Source organism: Amblyomma maculatum, chromosome 1 (assembly GCF_055883805.1).
Source record: "Amblyomma maculatum isolate TAMU_Amacu chromosome 1, ASM5588380v1, whole genome shotgun sequence".
In the NCBI taxonomy this organism is placed as follows: domain Eukaryota; kingdom Metazoa; phylum Arthropoda; class Arachnida; order Ixodida; family Ixodidae; genus Amblyomma; species Amblyomma maculatum.
Genome location: NC_139344.1, coordinates 88,719,068 through 88,739,543, shown reverse-complemented (window position 1 = coordinate 88,739,543; position 20,476 = coordinate 88,719,068). Strand labels below are relative to the sequence as shown.

The 20,476-nt window shown below is 41.4% G+C and overlaps 1 protein-coding gene across 1 annotated transcript in view; it reads right to left on the bottom strand.

Annotated features, from left to right (window-relative positions):
• LOC146203107 (uncharacterized) overlaps window positions 1-20,476 on the bottom strand; it is a 239,886-nt gene that overhangs the window by 44,552 nt on the left and 174,858 nt on the right. The window contains exons 37-39 of the mRNA XM_084588528.1: window positions 14,399-14,494; window positions 5,887-6,030; window positions 5,229-5,429 (exon numbers count right to left, since the gene is read on the bottom strand). Coding sequence (XP_084444654.1) covers window positions 5,229-5,429; window positions 5,887-6,030; window positions 14,399-14,494 — 441 coding nt within the window. The remainder of the gene's footprint in view (window positions 1-5,228; window positions 5,430-5,886; window positions 6,031-14,398; window positions 14,495-20,476) is intronic.

Sequence of the window (20,476 nt, the reverse complement as noted above, 5' to 3'; positions counted from 1 at the left end):
AAAACTTGGTATATTCCACCCTGTGTGTCAGATTGCTTTTGGAGCACAGTGTTTAAATGCTACCTACACCTAATCTGATATATGATTCTATACAGTGAAAGCTCGTTAATTCGAACCTCGATAATTCGAATTTTCGGATAATTCGAACTGCACTACTTGGTCCGGCCAAGCTCCATAGAGATCTGTGCACAAAAAAGCCCGCTAATTCAAACTCAGTCGGTTCCGCAACGGATAATTCGAACTACGCGCCGCCGCATATGGGCGGCTTGACCCACAGCACGTGGCAAAAAAAATAAAAAATAAAATAAAATCCCTCAGAGAAAGAACGGCGTGGTTAGAGGCTGTGCGCTTCCAAAACAGAGACAGATGAAACCAGATAGAACCATGGATGAGTGGGTAAAGCCTAAATGGCGCCATGACCGGCGCGGCGGCGCCGGAGGGTAGGGGTTGGCGGCCGCGGCTGCGTACTCTCTTCCGTACAACATCCGAAACTCGCAATTAAATACTCGTTAATCGAGCCCTGTTAATTCGGAAATGCGCATAAGCACTGTCGGCGCAGTCCCAGCAAACTCCCACAAGATGCTATGACTTCGGATGGGCGCTACGGGTTGCGCGCTTTTTTTTTTTTTCGAGAGTCGTTCACTTTTTCATCCATCGGCCCTCAACGAACACAGGCGGTGGTCGGCCGCGGTCATGACGGCGGCTTTTAGCATCGTCCGCTTCAAGAGGCGTTTGCTGCTATCGCATGTGGTAGTAGACAGCGCCCGCCCCCTGATCGCCTACGGCATGATAACGCGAACGTATTGAAAATGAGGTTTGCACAACCGGACAAGCGCTGGCACCCTGCCAAGTTCGCTCGCTTTCCCCCCTTGCTAGAGCCAACATAAAAAGAAAACATCGCTATGTTATCACTCAGCAGCATCTTGGCGCACTGCCAAGATGTGTTGTGGACCGTGACGACGCGAAACGGAGGGACGCGTTAACGGATGGAGCCCTTTTTTTTTTTTTTTTTTTTCCGTGACGGCGCGGGACAGAGGGATGCGTTAACAACTGACGGCTTTTTTTTTTTTTTTTTTTCGAATTCTAAGGTGAAAATCGCGGGTGAGCGGGTTCATTATGCGAGTGGGTTGTTTACCCAAGTTAATACGGTAAATTTACGGTAATGCAGATGGTTCTTGTCAGTTTTTTTGAGGCCATTCGATAATTCGAACATCGGATAATTCGAACTTTTTTCCCGGTCCCGTGAAGTTCGAATTAACGAGCTTTTACTGTATGTGAATAGCATATGTACTGACTACATAAACAACCCAATCAATGTGCATTATTAAAGTACGGACAAAAAAAAACATCATATAAAAACAAACGAAGGAGGCATAAAAAACAAATAGTGGATTTGCATTTCAAGTGAAAAATTAGCAATAAAGGACTGTTTAAGAATAGCTCAGGAGCAAAGAGCACCTTCTGAATTTCTCAGCAGTAACTCAGCAGCCTATTTTAACAACTTGTGTAACACTGCAGCCAAAAAAAGCTACCACATACTATACTAATGTCATCACATACACAAATTGTCAGCATATAGCTGCAGCATTCTGTTTACATAAATGTCAGAGTAAAATGTTATGCTGGCACTGTGTAAACAGAACAACTGCAGAGTAACCATACCAAAGAATGTAACATTAAACTAATGCCATACAGTACGTGCCACTTTGCAATACTCAAGAAATGAAAGAAACTTTTACAATCACAGAGTGGGGTAGCGTATAAGATGTCAATGCTTCTTTCAAGGACAACGTGCATTAAAATAGTTCCAGTGCACATACATATACATATCAATGCACTGAAAGACACAACTTTTGAAAGTTTTGTTAAGTTACTTTTCAGAAAAGCACTTCAAAGTAGGTCATAGGTTGTCAAATTATGGTTGCCAGATGCAAATAACCCGCTTATCAAAAGCTGCCTGGTTTTCCTTTTTTTTTTTTTTCAATCACACAGTACGACTCAACTAAAGCCAACTTTCATTGCAAGCACAGTATTAGACTTGTAAACAAAAAGACAAAGAGGGACTACTTTAGTCTGCCCCTTCAACAAAAGGCATACTGAACAATTAAATGTAAGGAAAACTACACAAACCGAAATAGCAATTCAAAGAAACATTTTGCGGATACGTTCGCCACTCTCAACCTCACCTGTGTCAGGAAAAGCTGAGCTGAAAATCAAGCTAGGTCGTGTAGCATGAAAGGGAGCAAGGTGTCTAACTCGGGAGCCGGCTGTCACGCATGCAGTCCAGACACACAGCACCAGGTTTCCCCTCTCCACAAAATTGAGTTATTGGATTAGTGTAGGCTTAGGCGTTCCCTCACCCAAATCCTTTTACCAGCTTCAGTGACCTTCTTTTCCGTCAATAGCATCTCCTGTATACGACACACGGGACGTACAGAAGTGTTTTCGGATAAGAAAAGATCTGTCTAGCCACGTGTGTACACAAACTGCCGCAGTAAGTGAAATGTGCAAAATCTTAGTTCAACAAAAAAGCTTTTTTTTTCCAAAACGAACCTACAACGTATGATAACTGTTTCTGTTTCACTGCATTCTTGTTGCAGCTGCTATTGCACAAAAAGTCTGGAATCCCACCGAGTAAAAAAAAAAATTTCTAGCACTTATAATAAGTTAGCTGATGAGGGGGTTTAAGTCAAGGGGAAGTGCAATAGTTTTGAGAATATGTGCCTGTCAGCATCAGCTGCTGCTGCAATATTTCCAATGGTAATGGAGCTCCACATTCATTCACCTGCGACTCCTTCAAATTGCGTCAGTGCACAGTATATGGCACAAGTATAGAAGCAGAGCTCTCCAACAATAAAAATTTTTTAACAGAAAGCTTTCAATATTCGACTTCCATTGTCATCCAAGCTTCCAACACTCATGAACTAGACCTCAGTTAGGATACCTACACCTAAGGTTCACCTGATTTCGAATTTGATTTTCAAGAGTAACCTTGTACTCGTTAAAAAACGGAGAAACCATACATGAACGCTACTTTTTCGTAAACCAACATATGAGACTTTTTTTTCTGACCAGAAAGGTGGCAAAATAGAAAGAGTTCTCAAAATTAACTTTCATCCAAATGTGCTAATTCCATTATAAAGAATGCCCCTGATTCATCACATTTATTCTACAGTATCATTTTCAAAATATTTGGGCATTTTTTTTTCTCAGCCATGCAGGTGCACAAAGCTTCAAAAGAAGTAACTCTTGCAAGCAAGCATAAAGAAAGAATAAATAGGTCGACAAAAGCTTCTCTGCCTCAGAAGAACTGCTGGCTAAGCTTAACACAATATGCTACAGTAGACTCGCGTTAAGATGAACTCGAGTAAGCCACATTTTCAGATATAATAAACAATGTAAGAATGTCCCCTGACCGGTGTTCTATGAACTAGAAGAAAAAAAATTATCCTTACTATAAACCACTTCGAATGTGCTTCTTGGTTAAACATAGGGGCGCAATCAGAGCCGCGAGAAAAGCAAAAGACAGAAAGGATGACACTATAATCACTGCAGAAAAAGGGAAGAAAAAAGCTACGCACAAAAAAAATCAATATCTCCCAATGGGATCTTGTGAGACTGTACTGTCATATCACTGCAGTCAGCCATGCATACTACTAGCTACACCGCTCATATACTCCCTCCATCACTTTTCCTCACGCATAGTCATAATCATGACTGTTATACGACTAACATAGAGAATACCTTGCAAGCTTAAATGCTATTTTTTGTGGCCCATCTGTCAAGCCAAATTTCTGATAAGATGAACACGTTCGTGTGATCCCCTCAAGTTCGTCTCAAAGGAAGTCTACTGTATATATATTTTTTTTTCATGCAGCAATTACACTGTATCTTCTACAGCAGTACCATTAACATAACTGACAGGCACAGGGCTCCATGCAAACATGGAATACATTTCACAGCCATGCACTAACACTAGGCACAGTGTGGAGATAAGAAAAAGCAGTTGAAAAACAGCACTTTTGCATTACCTATGTAAGTAAAGGGTAATAGAATTGTAAAATACAATGAATAAATTACACAAACGGTTGTAAAATTAAGAATTTAATGCTTCAATAACTACCACACAGTCAGAATCTTATAATTTAAGCGAGGTGTGAGGTGAGAGTGAACTAAAATGGTTAAGCGCTAAGTGGTGAACCATCTGACCTGAACCATCTTCATTGGCATCTTCATTGGTGCTATCACAAAATCTGTCAGTAACACCACGCAAATGAGACTTTAAATTTAGGTAATAGTACTAGTAAACTGGCATGGTCTTGACTTTTCATTATCATTTCATTGTCAAAAAAATGCTGATTATGCGGGATTCAGTTTTCAAAATTGAGCACATTAATTTATCTGATAAAACAAACAGTGAAAAAATTGATAGCATTAAGCGCTCACGTAAAAACGAGAATGGTTTTTCTTTGCATTTCAGGGACCAAAAAAAAAATTAAAAGAACAAAACTACAGTGTTGCGTGGTCACAAAAGGCATTTAATTACATGATTATATTTCAGCTAGGCCAACTGCAAGAGTTGCAGAATGTGGAAAGCACAAAAAAAAATCCTTTTTCTTCCAGCGGCAGCCTTAGCCTGCAGCCCAGAAGTGAGAAGTTCGATGCCCTGGCTGTAAACAAGTGAGCACAAACTACCTCAATCAACTTAGTTAGGCTGAGCTTGGTTCTTTCATAGCTCCTATTCAGGATGTTCACGCGAAAGCATTAGGCAATTTTCAATAGTATCTTTTTTGAGACTGAAAGATCACTTCTCCACAATCACGTTGACAGCGATGGAAGAATGCCTTTGAGTACATACGCGTTATTTTGTAGAACAATTAATGATGATGCATTTACTACCACTAATAATAATTTTAACAGAATTTTATATACCTGCCAAGTCTTGAAACATAACCAATTTTACATAAACTAAGTCATTAGTATAGACACCTTAGCAACTCTGTTCCAGCACAATATTCTGGCCTTCCAAACATCCCGTTTTATGCGCCATAAAACCCAATATAACTAACTAATTAACAAACACCACGTTGAACATATAAGTAGGACTGCTGCCCATAAGGGTTAATTGGCACGCTGATAATTGCTTCCTGCAAAAGTGAAGCCAGCAGATCAAGAAGCAAAACCGAAGGGCTGTCACCTGCACCCATGCCCTGTCTCCTTGCGCTTACCTTTCTCCTCCACCTGGGTGCGGGCAAGGGGTCCAGAGAGAGCCTCTGCATCAGCCGTGGCAGTGGTGGCGCTGCTTGATAACGTAGGTTCTGTCCGCTCATCCTCTGGAAGGCTAGACACCGACACTTGGCTCGTGTCAAGGTCGGATGCCCATGTCTCAGACTCCCCAGGCCGGGGGGCCCCAGTGGGCTCTTCTACCTCTGCATAAGGAAGTCATGCAAACAAGCCTCAGCAGATTCACACAGATCGCAGGCAGCAGCGCAAACACCGACGATTCTGACCATCTGGCAATGTTAAGTATATATGCCCCAACATCACATATAGCTGATAAGCGTTTCTACATTTCAAATCGATCAAAATGCATCTGCCACAGCTGGGACTCGAGCCCAAGACCTCAGGCTCAGTGACCAAATACCACCACTTAGCCACCATGACAAGTGGATGAAGATTATTTTCGACCACACACATACAAACTTCTTAAGTGCACAGCTATCTCGGTGTCCACTTGAATTGCAATACGCCTCCCCAGAAATGCAGCCGCTGCAGCTGGACGGATACCTGTAGCCTTGGGCTCAGCAGCCTAACGACACAGCCACTGTCCACTACAGTAGATATGCTTTAGGGAAAAGATGCCAATGCTTCAAATGCAGGACTTACCTTGAATGATGGTCGTCTTGGTGACTGTAGTGACCGTATGCTTCACTGTGCCGTTATCATGGACACCTTTCACCTGTGTGGAGCTCACAACTGTTTCCTCTGAAGGCTTGGTCTTGAATCCCATTGCCTTTGGTAATGGTTCGTCTACAAAAGTAAGTACAAGGCAATGAACCACAACAGAAAATCCAAACCTAACTGCTCTTTTAACTCGGGTTTCTCGGGACATCCAGTGTGCCCAAAGACAAATAAACTGAGCATGTTGGACATATTAACAAAACATACGACTCTCTGAAAGTCTATAGCTTCAAAATTAAGAAACAAGTGACTTATTATACCACAAACCCTGCAAGCAGAAACGTGCATTACAACCCAGCCAAGTAAAGCACTTCTTGGTAGTTTTTACCTGATCATTACAGCATGCCGATATGTACTCCATATGCCATGACAAAAAAAAATTGAATATTTTGTGCATTATTAATATCAAAGTAACACAATTTTTTGATCACGCAAAACAGATTAGTGTTCCAACTATAATTTACCCATATTTCACATTTACAGATTTCCTCCTTAGCTGGCATTCACGTATATACAGTCCCCAACCGTTTTTTCGAACTCGGCAGGACCCGGGAAATCGTCCCAATAATTGAACAGTTCGAAAAATTCGTGAACTTGAAAGAAATCACTTTGCTGTGAAAAATCACCTTTACAAATCACGAACTTCGCCGCTCCCCATGTTTCCTTTATGTGTCGATAATGGGGAGTTATAGCATAGAGCGATCCGCTACTGTGATCACCTTCCGCGCACTGCCCATGCACACGGGGGCTAGCCATGCATACGGCAGGCCCAGCCGCCAGTGTGGGTGCGCTGATTGGTGCTGACGCAGTAGGCGTGCGCACCGCCTGGAAGCATGCAACCAGCTCAAGGCGGTCACCGCATGCGCAGTTGTGCCCCACAGAAGTGGATCATGCTAAGCTGTAAACACAATAGCCCTCCAGTTCCTGAATGAAGTTCAAAATATCGCGCGTCCGAATTATTGCAGTCCGAAAAATTAGTCAGCTACTGTAATTATTACATAAAATCCAACCTCACATTTACAAGGGCAATTCTCCTTCCTTGGCACAGCAGTAGCAGTAAAAGAAAAGCAAAGTTTGCCATGCAAATAAAGAATCAACTATCACTATAATAAACTATCTGCAATGGCAGCAGCGTGCAGACCAGTTCACTAACAGTGTCACCTCTGTGGGGCTATAAGCCTGCCTAACACTGTTACCTCCTGTTGTGCAAATTTACTAGAGGTGGGGGTGCCCCGACTTACACTTGCGCTAACCTGCGCACTGACATTGAAGAACACAACACTGAGGCAGTAATCTCCCCAAATATAAAATAGCAGCATTTCACTACTGCATTTAGTCAATCAGCGTGACTGGATAACAGAAGAGCTTAAAGGATCACTGACCCCCCTCTGGTTAAAAACATGTTCTACCCTAATGGCTGTGAAGCACCTTCCCAAGAATGTGCAGCTGAAAGCATTTTTTTCAGAAGGCTCATTAACAGGCATCACAATCGCTCTGCTGCACCATGCTTCTCTCCTTCCGTTCCATCTTCAAAGTTTTTCTCTTCCCCACCTGGTGTAACAGCTTCCCTCCCTCTCTAATTTTAGTAGGCAACATGCTGTCTGGTGAGGTACATCAGATACTAAGTCACGGCCTCTTCCTTTTTGTTGTTGTGTCCTCCCTCACTGAGAATGCAGATCAATGGTCCAGTGAAGCAATCACTTCGTTATATTAGCAAGCATCCTTTCAGTATATACGTTTCCATCAGTTCTCTTGTTATTATGCGACCTATACGTGTACATTCGTGTCTGTGAGGCCTCCTTCCATTTTATGACCAGAGCGATGGGCGTCTTCTTTCTTCTTGCTCGGAAGTCAGGAGGGGCATTTTCCAAACTGTGCCTATTCGGCCCGTCAGCAAGGTGTCTGAGCTCAGTGGACGGCCAAAGTGTCGGCTCGGAAACGCTCCAGCATTTCTTAGAGATCAACGCCTGTGCACACTCTGTGTTTTTTTCTTTTCCGTGTGTCTAAGTGTGTGGTTGTACAAATGGCACAGCACACAGATGACACTGAAGCGTGTATAAACTGGGCCAAGCAACTAAAGATGTGTTTGCATAGAGTGTGTGAAAGCGAAAGGTATGACGGAAAAACTGATGCGCAATGAGAAGGCGAATCAATGCATGAGCTATGCTTAACCTTCGTCTGTCAGACAAAGAGACAGACCGATGGAATGCCTTTGACAAGGTGACGTTATCCCCAATGCTTGGGCAATGGCTCGGATTCCAGTGCAAGTTGGCTTCCCAAAAAGGAGTGCAACAAAGGTTCGATCTGAATTCTTACTGCTTTAACTTAAGGCACACATGGCTCCAGTGTTTTGCAGAGACTATCTTTGATGCCTGATCTACACATCGGGTTTGTTTGAAATGTTCGAATCATGGTCGGTGACGTACAGGTACTGCGGCCGCATTCCGTCCCGTGGCGTTTTCGCCGTTCGAGTACTGTGCCGAGCGCAGAGCGTGTAAAACAGTTTGACACTGGAGGTGAATGTTTTTCGGCATATTCAATAGTCAAAGGGTTAACAGCCATTCACGAGACAGCATGTTTGTACCTAGACTCATTGTCTTTGTTTTGTCAAGTTTTTCATTATTTAAATAAAAGTATAAAATGAAGCAGCATTAAGAAACATGAATTGCAGAATTAGAAGCACGAAAACAAACATGGGTAGTAAAATCGTTTTAGAAAAACTGATTTCAGTAACTTTTTTTGTTTTTTTTACAAGAAGCCTATGTTACATTTATGAAAAAGTGTGTGTGTGTGTGTGTGTGTGTGTGTGTGTGTGTGTGTGTGTGTGTGTGTGTGTGTGTGTGTGTGTGTGTGTGTGTGTGTGTGTGTGTGTGTGTGTGTGTGTGTGTGTGTGTGTGTGTGTGTGTGTGTGTGTGTGTGTGTGTGTGTGTGTGTGTGTGTGTGTGTGTGTGTGTGTGTGTGTGTGTGTGTGTGTGTGTGTGTGTGTGTGTGTGTGTGTGTGTGTGTGTGTGTGTGTGTGTGTGTGTGTGTGTGTGTGTGTGTGTGTGTGTGTGTGTGTGTGTGTGTGTGTGTGTGTGTGTGTGTGTGTGTGTGTGTGTGTGTGTGTGTGTGTGTGTGTGTGTGTGTGTGTGTGTGTGTGTGTGTGTGTGTGTGTGTGTGTGTGTGTGTGTGTGTGTGTGTGTGTGTGTGTGTGTGTGTGTGTGTGTGTGTGTGTGTGTGTGTGTGTGTGTGTGTGTGTGTGTGTGTGTGTGTGTGTGTGTGTGTGTGTGTGTGTGTGTGTGTGTGTGTGTGTGTGTGTGTGTGTGTGTGTGTGTGTGTGTGTGTGTGTGTGTGTGTGTGTGTGTGCGTGCACATATATGTAGCTGCAGATTTTTATTTTCATGTCGGGAACTCATTTTGCTTATCGGCAGAGGTAGGGATCCTGAAACCACTCACATGAAGAAACACAAGACATCACCTCATGAGGTTATCCAGCTACAGACTGCAATGCTGTGCACTAAGAGCTAAATCACTAATTCATAAACTTGCAACAAAGAAAAAGCATAGCAAAGAGAGTGAAAACACTGGCACTGATGAGATTCAAAAAAGGATTTCAAAGCTTCAATGCAGTTGTTAATAAGTAGCGCATCAGCAACAACCAAGACACTCCCAAGCTGCCATTTTATTTTTTACAGCAGCAGCTGCACATGCAGAAAAACAGCACCACTTTTCCTTTACTCAGGGAAGGGCAGAGAAAGCAGAAGACATGCTTCACAGAAGCAGGAAGTGCAGCGTGTAAAATGAGCATCTACAATCATATTACCGTCTATAGATATTTTTTTCGTTTTTTTTTATTCTTAACACTGTTTCATTTATACAAAAAAAATGTCAAATTGTTTCCAAAATGTGTCTGACTACTAAGCATGAAAACAGGTCACCTACCATAGCCTGCAATAACATAAGAAATTACCTCAAATTTATCCATGCACTTAGATTGTCTAATACGGGGCCTATGCAGAGCTCATTTATTTTGTGCAGAACGCTTCACTGCTACAGATGTCAGAATAGTCTTCTGTACGTGGCCATTTGAAAACAAGTACAGTTCGGTATACAGAAGGTTTAGTACCACATGACAAATGAACATTATGGCCAATGTACCTTTCACGGCGACAAAAATGAATATAATGTAAAGAAAAAATGAGGCGAATACCACAAAAGCCTAGAATGAACTGCACTGTACCACTACGTCATGACCACACCTGATGTCAGGACAGCACGGGGAGAGCACGTTTTTCTGCACACATGTCAGTTACCTTTTTTCACCATGTGGGCACTTCCGTTAATTAAAACACTGAAAACTAGGTACTATGATGCACGTTAGTCAAAGCTCAAATTAGTACATGCCACTCCTGTTTCCAACCATACAAAAGCATGTAAGTGAAAATAGACTAAATTGATCTCTATGTCAGAGCTGCATCCAGGCTATGAGGCACACCATAGCAGAGGCAACCAGCAGAAGCCCTCTAATGTACACAAAAATCCTAGCCCACAACAATTTTTGCACTTAATGCAGCAATAAAACAAACCTGAACTCTAATACAGCAGCAGAATAATGTTACAGCCAACGAGCCACCCAGACTGGATAAGAGTGCGAGTGGCTCATCAAACAAAGCGAGTGGTTAAGAGTACTGGTTGAATAAATTTCATGAGCTCCATGCAAAAAGACAGCTTATTCAACAATATAACCTCAAATCTTCACTGTGAGCAATGAGGGACAACACTACAGTTGCAAACAAGATAAAATAAGTAGTTTCAGTTTGACAGTATAAGGAGCAATAGGCTGATACATAATCTGAGCTTGCAGATTTCTTTGTGTGTACATCTAAAGTTCCTAAAAGCTGATTAGGGATAGCAACATTTTGTAGCAACTTTCTCACCAGTTTACAACAGAAACTTGCTGCTTATATCTAATAACTCAGAAAATATCTGTTCATTAGTCTCCCCAAATTAAATGCCCCCCCCCCCCCCCCCCTTCCCCCCAAAAAAGTAGTACACCTACTTGCAAAAAGTGACTGCGGATCTTTCTCCGTAATTCTCAGGAAAGAACATTTTTTAAGCGAGCGAAGTTCACTGTAAAGATTTTTTATAAGGGTGCACCTTTACTATATGAAAGAGCATTTGTTTTGAACTCGACTTTGCGACAGGGTCCGTGCTGTCAGCAATGCACTTCCAAGTGCTGATCTATCATTACTTCTATCTAAAGGAAATTTCCCCGTATTACATAATGGAACCTTTAGCTACTATGCACACTTGTTCATTTACCTCCCCATGGCTGCAGAAAAGCAGTAATACCAAATATGGTTACCAGGATCACAAACAAAAAGTGCAGGTGTTTTCAGTCAAGCAAAAGGCATAAAAAGAAGGAATACAGCATAAAACCTGACAATTCTGTACTTGATAATAGTAGGTGACGTGAAAAAAAAAAAAAATCGAGGCCTACTGTTGGAAAATGCGTATGCAGCGTGGCAACGTCTATTTTCGTGCCACAACAGGGCCCCTAAGATTTTTTTTTTTCTGCGACCTTTCTCCACAAATTATCGAGCATTTTTCTTACGAAGCGCAAAGTAGCCATACTGCACTTTTTAAGCGCCAGTTAAAAAGTGACTCAGTGAGTGACCACTAAAATGCAAAAATTCTAGCCATAAAAATTGTGTGCTATGCTTGTCACGAATCTGTCCTCGTAATTCGAGCAAACTGACATCTCACTACATACTTTCTAGTCTTTTTTTTGTATCTTACACAGCACTGTATAAAAATATGGCACCAAATGCATTTAACATACATATTTGGAAAATTGAAATTAAGCTACATTTGAATATGGTTTATGGGGCTAAATTTATAAGGATACTTATGTGCACACACAAGTACCATAAAGAGGATCAAAACAACACTTTCTATGCTGTCATGTTATGCTGCTCCAGACCTCTAGCTTTACACATTTCAACTTTTGAAAATTCTCGTTCCAAGATAAACAATAGGCCAAATTCACAGCCTCGTTGCTATCAGATAAAGACTATGAATGGAACAAATCCACAACATTCGATTCAGCAAATATAATCAGAAAGCAAATTTGGCTCACTTTAGTAATTGAGATAATGTTTGAGACTGGGAAAGTGCTCCACTCTGCAATTAAAGAATTAATACCTCTTACTACATGAAGTAGCTAGAATTAATCCCCATAATGGAGATACCAACAAAAAACGAGGGGCCCCATAATTTTTCACAACAGGTCAAAAGTCATTGCATACAAATTATACTGCAGTCGCATCAACCAATTCAGTTCATAAGGTTATTCTAATCACATATTATAGTAAATAGTATATGTTCTGAGCCCTCATTATAACAGCCCCCCCCCTCCCCCCCCCCATGCCCCTTCGAAAATAAGATCTGGATAACCACATTTGTTAGGAAATCGAAAACATTTTGTGTTCAGGGAACTCATAAATTCGCAATTTATAACATCTAAGCATAGAGCTGAAGCACATGATTCTATTTCTTTATTTTTTCCAAATATACTTCAGGTAACTGAGCTTCGATAACATGAACAAAGCATGTAACAGAGTGTAAATATTTAGATTCACTTTTCTTTAGATGAAAAGCATTCAGGACTTCAACAATATAAAGTCTTACATTCCAACTCTATGTCTTTAGAAATGCAAACACAATTGCCCTCATCTAACAACCAACAACAGATTTATGGATTTCTTGACATTTTCAGCTCAGTTTTCAAATTAAAATGCACATTGCATCCAGGCAAAAACAAACACACATCACAGAGGCAGTATTCCATCACATTGTTCCATGTGCATTCGTTAATATTGCTGTAAAGGACGGAAAACTTTAAGACTACCTAATCTTCTGTGAACAATACCTAAATGGTCAAAAGAGAGCAGTGAAAAGCAATGCTGTGAAGAAAAAAGCTGAGATATTGAGGAGTACTAATTCCTTCATTACTCAAACCACGGAAAAAAATTTCTGTACCCTCCTACGGACCTTTTACGTTACCAACTCTACAGTACCATAGATACCGTCAATTGTATTTTTCAAAAGACATTTCAGCAACTGCACAGTGATTAAACTAAAAAAACCTGATAGGGCAACAAACACTCAGTAGTCATGCAGCTAAAGTAAGTTCTTTCCCTATGCCATGAGAGCATGAAAGATGAAAACGCAAGCACAAAAATGAGCACAGGCAAGTTTCCTGGTTCCAAGAGGTCAGTCAGAACAACGTTCAACTATTGAAGTCACTGTGTTAGGCAGTTGCAAGGCAGCTACCATTGAAAGAAAAAAAAAGAAAAGCAGCCCCAATGCAGACGTGACAGCACAGATGCACAGATGCAAGCCCTGAAATCTAGCAGCATGACAAAAAGGGCAGCATAGCATACAAGTATAAGGCAGCAAGAAAAGAGCAAAACAGCACTGTGTTATAAAGGAATGCAGCTTTCAATCTTCCTAATGTAGGTGCAGCCAGCAAAGTAATGCTCATGGGAACCATGAGACAACTAAACCAACTGATTTCACTTAAGAATACGCTTTAAAAATTAAATGTGAGCATCTGCACTCTACTTGGAAGAATTTTCGAGTCAAAGCAGCCCCACTTTTCTTGAAATAAAATGCATGAAAGCAAGGCAGCGATTTTGAGTTGAACCATGTCACTGATGACTGAATCTCTTCATAAATATTTGCCTCCAGCTACAAAAAATCCCTGCATGCTAGAAGCAGGTGATCCATTCAGCAAACATGACCGTTCAGTTCCCGTGCAGCGAGACTTCGTTGCGATCTGTGGAACTGCATGAATCGTCCTCGCAGAAAGTGAACAAAAGGGGAGCGTATAAAGCTGCCAAAATAGTAAAAATAAAGCAGGCCAGCTGCTAGAACTAAAGTCCATCCGGTCTCCATTATGACTGCACCGCCGTTAGACAAAAGTTTACTGCAGCCAATGTCAGCCAAACAAGCAGCCTCTACTCACTCGGACACCCTTCATAAAGGCCACTGCCTTTTTTTAGAGTAAACACAACCGCTAATTATTTGTTAATATCCTCCGTCAGCTATCCTGAGACATTCCACAAAATTCTGAACTGATCGACCAACGAAGTTAAATCGAAAGCGAGAAGAGTTTTTTAAACAATGTGTTTTCTGAATGGCTGTCATCCCAAAATCAAACATAATACGTATCACCATAGACCTACACAAGATAAGAACTTATCCGCACAAACCTTTGCAATGAATACAAATGTACATACTATTTAGCGCACATGCCAAGAAAGATGCCCGATTCAGTAAAGAGACCCAAAACCCAGAAGCTGTGAAATGGAGGTCAGCAGAAGAGGCAAGCAGAGCTCATATCACATAAAGCAAAGTCTCAAAGCGTGCGCGATTCCCTGTTGAAATGGCGTACCTTGCTCAAACTCTTGACTGTAGCGCTTGCTCTCACGACGTGCCAGTTCAAGCTTCTCGACTGCCGGCTCCTCAACTTGATCGGATGTGTCCACTGCTGAAGTGTCAGGGTGTAAATGACACATCAGTGCCGGTATAAGCCGTTTCCTCTAGCCTCTGTCCATCGCTGCTTTCATCACACTTATCATGGGACACGCAATGCGGCCAATAGGCACGGCATGTTTCAATGTACAACAGACTTACTGCCACAAAATGTCGAGAAATTTAAAAACAGACATGGCAGCAGATTGATCAAATAGCACAACACTCATCATGAGAAGCAAGAAGGTTACTTAACTCAACATGACTACATTTTATCGTATCTAAACCATTCCAAACCCACATTTCTTTTGGCATGGCCTGTAATGCTACAAGGAATTGGTAAGACATATTTGCTCACAAATGACTAACTTTGAATATATGAAACTACTCTTCATATACAGTGGTACAGGGGTCTGCACAACCTACACGAGATGTTTGTCCCAAATGGAACTAAGAAACCCGTCGTTAACACACACGACAAAGCATGAGCATTCGCACACACATTCACACCACTCCGCTCCTCGGACAAACTTCAAGAGTGCTTAAGGTATGTAGCATATGTGAATGGCAATGTTTAGAAAAATGAAAGTAGGCACGGCACCAGTTTAACTACTGTGTACCGCATTTCCCCAATGTGTACTGCAACATACATAGTTCACACAGCTACACTGGCACATTAGGAGCAAATAAAACCTGCCTGCATTTTCAGTAGCCTGTTTAGCTAACGGAAACTGTGGAACCACACCATCAACACGTCATACCGAAAGGCATCTAAGCTAGGCCTATTTAAGCGACATCAGCTCACTGTCTTTGCACCTCAGTGCTTCCCACCTTTGCTTTTATTATCTACACTTTTTTATATTTAACTGCTTTGTTATCAACTGCTTGGATATCCATGGACAACTCTAGCAGCTGCAGTTTTTCTGTGCACCAACTGTGCAAGATTATCATCAAGGTAGTAGCCGTGACAAAAATTTAGTTTAAAAGCAGCACAAATACCATGGAGAAAACTCAAAATGTCATTACAGTTTTCTGATAATTATACTTAAATGAGCAACACTGAACAAGCACTAAGCTTACCACGTGCAAAATTCTGCAATTTCATGTTGGCTCACATGCAATGCAATAACAAGTATTTCGTAACATTATGAAACCTATTTGTACATAAGTACTTGCACAATGTTCAAGCCAAACTTCTATAAAAGGGGTTCCTATTAAGATCGGGTAAATACTGAAGTGCACATTAATTGCGCAAGGAACTATACAGCTGCATTTTACACTGACGGAGAGAGTTGAACTGTAGTGGGTTAACAAAATGTGAAAGGCATTTGTTCTGAAAACGTATGTTAAGTTCTGGTGCATTATACACGCTGCGCATGAACCTTTAATTACATTACAAGATCCCTCTAGTAACCTTATATCAAGTGATCTTTCAGCTGCAGTACTAAATGATACATCCACTGAAAGCTTCCTCTCAAATTTGACAGCACATCTTCTTGGTATACCCCCCATGCCATGGATTCTCCATTATAGTATCACCTATAACTGCTAATTCAGCTGGCATTGATAAACAAGCCTTAAAAATGATCCTTCCCCTGGATCTGATGCAATTAGCTCTAAGCTCTTAAATAATACTTGTGCTTTTAAAAAGCTTGAAGCTTTTTTAAGAGCTGCTTGACACATCAAATCTCGCTAATTACTAGAAAATTAGGAAGGCAGTTCCACTCCAAACTCCATTGGTAAGCATATGACTTAAGGTTTTTGTCACATTTCACTCATTAGCACATGCTGACAATTATTACAACATATTCATCGTTAAGAACATTGTTTTTGTCAAACATATTCATGTGAAACACAGTTACTTTCATTCAATGACAAGCTAATCACATACTTGACAAGTCACCTTGCGCAGAACATATTCTTTTAGACGCTTGAAAGCCTTTTATATTGTGCGCCCCTAATTATTTCTTCGTAAGTAAAGCCACCTTAACCTCAATATCCTGGAATCTCCCAAGTACTGAATCTTGCTCTCTTAACTGCTGACAATTTGTATTTACTTATGGCCCTAACTCATCACTTACTAACATACTATTTGGTGCACCACAAGGATCCGTCCTTGGACCATTCTTATTTTTAACTTATATTCTCAACCTTCCTTCAACTGTATCTTCTACCATTTTTCACTGCACAGATAACTGTGTAATTTTTCTAGACATAAGTAACGACAAGGGCATTGACACTCTCCAGTATGATCTTAATCTCATCCCTAACTGGCAGCCCCCAAAGCATGGAATATAAAATTAAACATTTACAGAAATTTATAGAATGAATGTAAGTGTGTGCAAGATTCCTGTACTTCTAACACTGTCTTCACGTTACCTAAACAGTACTCTTCTTGATTCTGTTGCAGCATATAATGCTCATATCAAGCAACACTTAGCATGATCTAACCATTTTAAATATATGAAATACATTTTTCATCGCATTAATCATTGTCAGAATGTTAGTATACATTAAAATGCTGTAGCAATACTTTCCTCAAACATCTGGCGAGAGGAACCGCCTTCCCTTTTTTCATTCCCCCCTCCCCCCTCTAACTCTCCTCTCCAAACTGCAGCCATTAAAGACAATTAGAGTATATTATCTTTCATAATAACAAGATATTTTCCTTGACCACAACACAGATATACTTCGCCAACTAAACAAGCTTAACAACAACATTTGAGGAAACATGTCTGGCTTATCAGTGCATATGCCCACAACAGTCCATGGAGAGAAAATGGCTACCCATTTCAGCCAACTGAGCAGCAACTGATAAGTCAACTCTCAACCACATAGAATGAAAGGACGAGAGAGGAAAAGGGGCAGACAGCCTAGAGGCTTTTGGAGTACTTTCGAGCAACCAATGATCATTCATCTTCAAGATCTCATACTGACACGAAAAACATGCTGCATGAAAGACCAACAGCAACGCTTGACACACGTAAGTGCTTCAAGTGACTTGCCAGCACAAGCTCACCCATAAAAACTTGCTAAGCAATGTGTATGCAACCTTAGCACTCAAAAAGGCCCGCTGCTGTTGGGTTGTGTAACTTCAATAAAACTTCAATAAAAAGCAACTTCAAAGCTAGCACCCCTGACTTCATAGAGAAATAAGTTATTTTACTAAGGTTTCAGTGACTGCAAGCAAAAGTACTAATCAAACATCAAACAAGTGAGAGACATGGCAATTATAAGTGAATAGCATACACTTGAACACACAACTGATTATGCTTTAGAGCAAAACCAAAAAAAAAAAACTGCTAGAAGGAAAGCTTTTATTTTTAGCAAAGAGATTCACTGCTTCAAAAGATGCCTACTTTTCAACGCTAGGTCATGTGACACAGAGCCATGTTTGTTTATCAGTCTTCGCACTTCCAAAATAAAAAAAATGTAAGCGCCAGCATGTTTGCTCGCGTGCTGTGACTGTGTGGCGTGATGATCTACAGAATACCACGAGGCTTAGAATATGACAATGCATGTGGGCCACTCAACAATGTTCCGTCTCACACTTAAATGCAATAAATCCACATTTGGCCGCATTCCTAACCAAAAGCTATCAAGTGAGCACATCAACACACTAGCCAGTGAACATTTTTATTGTGCGCCCAAAAATGCACCACATAGCAAAATAAAGCGACAATATGTTCTTCACACTTTTTCATGTAAAAACAAAATATATAATTTTTTTTATAATCATTTAAATGGACAACACATTTTGTCTCATGACGATGCAATGATAAGTGTGCACCTGGTATGGGAAGGTGATAATATTACAATTGCAGTAACAGCTGATCAAAGTTTCTTGAAAAGGCACTATCAATAATCTTGGTCTAGCAAAACAAATAAGAAAAAAAACACGGGGACATCTAATTACAGTAAATTAGCATAAGGATCTGTTGATACCCTTTACACTGAGTTTCATGTAATTCTTTCACATTTGTGTTCGCATGCCCCTACATGTCTGTTTACACACAACTAGACATCTCTTCGGGTCATCTAGCTGGTGATTAGACATTTAACCAAAGGTGTCTAGAGGTGGTAACACGGACGCTATAAGATACATAGAAACGTATTGTCCCTTCCTATCTGGTGACTTTAAACATGCCAATCACTATTTTATAACGGGGATTTCCTCGCGTCACCATCCCATATATATGGCTCACTTTGGTATGAAGTTGCAGCGAAGTCCCAGCAGAGTTGTTAGATAGGGACGCAACTGTGCCTTTGAAAGGCGCATGTAAACCTGAAAGCACATTGCAACGAAGTGAGGGGGGAGTAGGTTGCCCCAAGGCAGTGAGTAACCAAAAAGCAATCCCAGCAAACCGAATGAGATGTTTTGCAATGCAACAGGTGGTGAAGCTCGCTAGAGATGAAAGAGGAGAAAAATAAATACTAAAGGGGACAACATGATGCACTACGCAGCAGAGTAGGCGACGAAACACAGGAGAGGCACACAATACACACATACACATAAACAAGGACAATGCTGCGACAACTGATTAAATTGAACACCAACATCCTCTTCTTTCTCCACTTCTAAGAACACACACCACTTCTTCTTTGACGGTCCTCCCAATAATCTAAAAAGTCTTTCTCTTTCTTCAACAGGAGAACAGAAGGCATGCTAATGCAGTCTTCACCAACTAAAGATATTTCCCAAGCTTCCAAAATCTCTCTCGTTAATTTGTCCTTGCTCTTCCTCAAAACTGCTACTTTATTAAGTTCTGTTGGAGACATTCCTTTTTCACAAAGAGTGCAGTCCTTGCAGTGTATCGCAAGGTTAGTCCCGGACTTTTCCAATATCGTAAAGGCATGTTCTCTAATCCTATCATTTATGCATCTTCCGGTCTGGCCGATATAATTCATGCCACAGGACAAGGGGATGTGATAAACAATCCCTTGGATGCACTCAGAGTATCTTGTTCGATGCGCTGTTTTGCATCTCGATCGACTCTGCTGCGTGGTGCATCATGTCGTCTGACCAACTAGCTCGACTTTCAACGGTAGGGGACAAGCTCAAAATTTAATTTTCAGCTGCGATGCAGGGTGGCAGTACCATTGCGAAAACTTCGTACGCCACTATGTAAACAGTGGCTTATTGCGCAACTCGCACTACTGCGACTGCACAGCAATGAAAATGCAGTTTATGACAGACAACAAAATTTTAAGCATAAAACGCTTTTAGCTCTCGTTGTTGGCTACCTTGAGGAGACATCGAGCCAACAACGAGAAGGAACATCCGGGCACAAATTCCCCTTCATCTGGGCCCCGATTTCCCTTCATCCAGGCACCAAAACTTGAACATCTGACCACTGAACGAGATTTAATGAGGAGAGTTCGCCACTCTCAATGGCTTCTACTCCCTCCCCAAGGAGGGCACCACGCTGCCACAAACTCGCGTGTCTGGTGGGCGGTTGAGGCAGCAGCCATTCAAACTGCGTTCGGGAATTTGGAATCAAGCCTGCCACTGTGTCGTGGCGTCAGCTCATGCCATTTCCCTCTTTTGCAGACGGTTGTATACACACTCAGGAAGCATTTCGAACGTGCTGCTTCTCCTATGTTCCTGTCAGGCCAGCATCCCTTCGTGGTTGCGCATGCTTCTGCATTGTTCTGCATTTCAATGTTGCTACCCTCACAACTTCTTAAGCCAAGCAATGAAGCCTGATGAAAGGAGAGGTAGGAAGCATCTTACGGAAAGCGATCACTTTGAAGTTCTATGCTACGGCAGAAGGCTGCTTGCCTCTGCCGACAATGTGCTATGCCAGCAACCATTTCAAGCCTACATCTACTCTCGATTACGAGAGAGGAAGTAATTTTTTTTTCCTATGAAGCTTCTATTGTTATCACAATAATGAAATAAGCCCGCCAATGCAACAACTCTTCAAGTACAGGAAGAACTATATATGTCACTATTCCAAGAGAGAGTAGTTTTTTTCTTAGAGCAGCACGAAAGCAA